Source organism: Geospiza fortis, unplaced genomic scaffold (genome assembly GCF_000277835.1).
Source record: "Geospiza fortis unplaced genomic scaffold, GeoFor_1.0 scaffold37, whole genome shotgun sequence".
In the NCBI taxonomy this organism is placed as follows: Eukaryota; Metazoa; Chordata; class Aves; order Passeriformes; family Thraupidae; genus Geospiza; species Geospiza fortis.
In genome coordinates, this window is record NW_005054449.1 from 309,827 (window position 1) to 314,251 (window position 4,425).

The 4,425-nt window shown below is 48.2% G+C and overlaps 2 protein-coding genes across 2 annotated transcripts in view; both read right to left on the bottom strand.

Annotated features, from left to right (window-relative positions):
- The window catches only part of SSU72 (SSU72 homolog, RNA polymerase II CTD phosphatase), a 21,290-nt gene extending 20,142 nt beyond the window's left edge, over window positions 1–1,148 (bottom strand). The window contains exon 1 of the mRNA XM_031062492.1: window positions 1,135–1,148. Coding sequence (XP_030918352.1) covers window positions 1,135–1,148 — 14 coding nt within the window. The remainder of the gene's footprint in view (window positions 1–1,134) is intronic.
- Window positions 1,149–2,303: 1,155 nt separating this feature from the next.
- FNDC10 (fibronectin type III domain containing 10) overlaps window positions 2,304–4,425 on the bottom strand; it is a 6,232-nt gene continuing 4,110 nt past the window's right edge. Inside the window, exon 3 of the mRNA XM_031062493.1 lies at window positions 2,304–4,423. Within this exon, the coding sequence (XP_030918353.1) occupies window positions 4,174–4,423 (250 nt within the window). The 3' untranslated portion in view covers window positions 2,304–4,173. The remainder of the gene's footprint in view (window positions 4,424–4,425) is intronic.

A 4,425-nucleotide genomic window follows, 5' to 3' on the forward strand; every position in this document is an offset into this window, starting at 1 on the left:
GGAGGGTGCTGGGCGAGGGTGAGCGGAGCGCGAACTGCTGGCGAGCTGTGGGAAGCCTCGGGCGCAGCGTGGAGGGAGAGGGTTGTGCCGCCTCACCCCCGAGGGCGATAAATAAATATTAAAAAAATTATATTTTTGTAGATGTGATATCGATAGATAGATAATGATATATTTATAAGGTATTGGTGCTCAGAGGAGGAGGAGCGTGAGGGTTTGTTCAGCCTGGAGGGGGCTGGCCTCATTAAAATGTACAACTTCGTGAAGAGGAGGGACAGGCACTGATATCTGTGGGGACCAGGGATGGGACCGTGGGAATGGCTGAAGCTGTATCAGGAGAGGTTTACGTTGGATTTTGGGAAATGTTTTTCCCCCAGAGGGTTCTGGCTCCTCAGGGAATGGTCCCAGCCCCAAGAGCTCCAGGAGGGTTTGGACAATGCCCTCAGGGATGCACAGGGTGGGATTTTGGGGTGTCTGGGCAGGGTGAGGGGCTTGGACTCTGATCCTTGTGGGTCTCCTCCAGCTCAGGGTGTTCCATGGCTGTAAAGCTTCTCCTTCACCTCATCCAGGGTAGGGAACGGGGCTGGCGAAGTGTTTGGAGCCCCAGAGGAGGCTGAGGGAGCTGGGAAGGGGCTCAGCCTGGAGAAAAGGAGGCTCAGGGGGGACCCTGTGGTTCTGCAGAACTCCTGACAGGAGGGGACAGCCGAGGGGGATCGGGATTTCTGACATGAGGGGATTGGGATTTCTGACATGAGGGGATCGGGATTTCTGACATGAGGGGACAGCCAGAGGGGATCGGGATTTCTGACATGAGGGGACAGCCAGAGGGGATCGGGATTTCTGACATGAGGGGACAGCCAAGGGGGATCAGGATTTCTGACATGAGGGCATTGAGATTTCTGACATGAGGGGATCGGGATTTCTGACATGAGGGGGCAGCCAAGGGGCATCAGGATTTCTGACAGGAGGGGATTGGGATTTCTGACATGAGGGGACAGCCAGAGGAGATCGGGATTTCTCCCAGGAAACAGGGACAGGAGGAGAGGGAACAGCCTCAGTTGTACCAGGAGAGGTTTAAGGTTGAACATTAAGAAGATTTCATCGCATAAAGAGCGATGAGGCCTCCAGCGCTCTCACCACCCAGCAGCCATTCTGCGCCAACGCCTGAATCCCGCTGCCTCTCCGGGTTGTGGGATTAAAAAAAAAACCACCAGGAAAGCGGGTTTTTAGGACAAATTTCGCTCAGTTTGGCACTAGATGGCAGCCGAATGCCGCGGCAGGGCTGGGAGGACGCCGGGGGAATGGTTTGGATGCAGGATTGAGTCATCCCGAGGAGGAGAATTGGGCTGGACACCCTGGATGAGCCCTGTGCCCAGGGGGATCCGCAGGGAACAGAACACTGCCAACACTGTTAGGATTAAACATGGAATTCTGCATCCCAGGAAGAAACGCTGGTGCTTTTACTGCAAACGGCACAAATTAGAACGCCAAAACTAGGAGTTATTTATGTTATTTACTCAAATATTTCACCAGACTGGTGAAATACGCTGGTTTCACCATTGTTTTCTCACATCCAGGTCAAAATTATGATGGCACTCCTTGCTCAGCCCAGCTCAATCCCATTTTTCTCTGAGGCTTTTGTCATCTTTTCCCTTTTTCCACTTTCGTCTCCTTGCACCATTACAATGGCAGGAGGAGGTAATGGAGCAGGAGAAATACAGGAGATAAACCAGGACATCAAAGGAACAAATCTATTCCCCAGCCCAGCTGAACTTCACTAGTGAGGCAGGACTCTCTCAGTGCTTCCTAAAAATATTTTCTGCTCTCGCATTGATATTTTTTTCCCTTTGTGCTTTCTGAAGATTTTTCCCCCATTATCACCACAGCACTTCCAGCAGAGCTTTTTCCTGCTCCCACCGCCACCATTCTCCTCCATGTAAAACCTCTCCCTCTCTTTTGTATTTTCCTGATCCATTAGGGTTATACCATTATTATTATTATTATTATTATTTAGGGTATCCATTATTACCTGCAGAGGTGTCTTACTGAAGACAGTCACGTTCCAAACTGTAAATTAAATTTCCATTTCCTCAGACTTACTTAGTGTTGCCACCTGAACTACCCAGTTATCTATAATCCAAACCTCTAGTAAATAAAATGGAGTATTCAGAGAATAAATCTCTTATTTTCCCATTAATGCTGTCATAATTTTACAGTAGGCAATGGAATATTATTATGACCAGTTTGGGCAGACTCACTTTGAGTCAAGCAAGATCTTGAACCTTTAAATATTTATGGAATTTTCATTTCTTTTCATCATCCTCTTAATTTATTAAGTTCAATGCCAAGGTGGTACAAGGCTCGTTGTTTATACAGCTGGTTTTCACATCTGGCAATTCATGACAAGATGAGGAACAGAACAGTGACATTGCTTGACAAAAGGTGACAGAAATGTACAAAATCAGTGACACTCCAGTGCTCCTGTGCTGAACTGGCTACAGCAAGAAAAAAAACCCTGAAACCTTTAAAAGACCAACATTTGTCTTAATGTTCTTCAAAATTGCCTTTTCTTCCAGCAGTCCATCTCCTTAGGGATAAAAACCCAAAAATGAGGCATCAGTGAGGTGCTTAAATCCAGCAAGGTAATAAACACAGAGCAGCTCAGTGGAGTCAGCTGCAGGTGAGAATGAAACACGGCAGGAGTAACAAACAAAGGAAAAGCTGGTGATGAAATGCACACCTTCAGCTCCTCAGCCACTCCCAAGTTCTTGAAGAGGGGATTATGTTCAGTACAAATACTGGGTGTTATTAAGGATTCCACACATTTCCTAATATTTACCCTCTACCACAAACTACTTTCACAAAGAAAAGCAAACAGGTCTCTCACCAGTGCTAAACATTTACACAAACAGATCACACTGAACCTGACAGTCTCTTTACAGAAGAGCCTTCCCCTACTTTTTTATTTTTTGCTTTAAGTGCACAGTTCCTAAGTGATAATAAATTAATTTTTTTTGTCTTACAGCAGTCAACTACATACAAACAACACGTACTAAAAACTACCTCACTAAATACCTCTCTGAAGGTAACTACTTTGTTTATATATTAAATTTCAAGTAATGCTCAGCCCAAGTTGGTTGTTCGTTTTTTTTTTAAAGAAAACAATCAGACAAACCAACAACCACTAATTCCAGAGACAAGAACACGAGGGAGACACACTTAAAACTACAAGGACTACAGGAACAGCTACACCAAGAGAAATGGGACAAATTCTCAGCACTAAGGCACAATAGAATCAGTACTAGAGTATGGCTAAAACCTTACTTCACTACAGCATCAAGTGAGGAGTTACCAGGGAGTGTTCCTACGCTCAAAACACTCGGCTACAACATCAGTGAGTTCTGTGGTCAAGAAGCTTCTACCTTAGTGCAGCTGCTTTGCTAAAGGAGGGGATTTCAGGGGGCAAAGGGGTGCTCACTTCTTATAATTAAGGGTTGGTTCCTACTTGCTCAACGAAATGGAGTTTTCTTATTCAATTTATCCCTTTACCTGCACTCTTTGTGAAACTGCAACGCGATTCTGATGGGAGAAAAGCAGGTGTTGGATGTTGATGGTCGGAAACCCTCGACCAGAAAACCCCCGTGGTTTTGGACAGTGGCCCCAAAATTTGTGACCACCACAAAGCCTGACACAAAACCCACCTAAACCACGAAATTAAGTGGGCTTTGGATCAAACACACCCTTAGCTATGGCGTTTGTGGTCCCACCAGTCAGTCCTCCTGAACTTTAAACAACTTCACCCCACATGAAAAAAATCAAGCACGGCTCTAAGACCAAGAGGTTTTAGGCTTAAAATAAAGGCGTTCTGGAGAGTCTTTTCAAACAGGCCCTCGGTAAGATCAGCCGCTTGCCCTTAAAAACAGACGATTTCTGGCACTTGGGGACCTCTGCTATTGTTTTTTGATCCGCTGAGATGCCAAGAGTTCACCACGAACGGCTCTGGCCGAGAAGCCACCCCAGGAGGAAGGAGAGCTCCGAGCCCCGCTGGAAACGCGCATCCTGCAAATTTGGGCACAGCGCTGCCAGAACAGTCTGGAAAACCTCTTCCCTCGCCGGAGAGCGCCGGGCGCCGCACCATCATCATCATCATCACCTTCATCACCATCCCCTCCCGCACTACGCGCGGCGCGCAGCGGCCGCCGCGTGCCCTCCGCGGGCGAGCGCGGGGCTCATGAGGTTCTCGGTGATGTAGGCCACGAGCAGGCAGATGAAGACGAGCATCACGCAGATGGATCCCCCCACGGCCGTCATGGCCACCACGATGTCGCGCATGGCCGCGGGCTCCACGCGGAACTCCACGCACTGCGCGGGCGGCGCGGGGCGCGGCGGGGCGAAGCGCGGCTGCAGGCACAGGCGGTAGCGCACGCT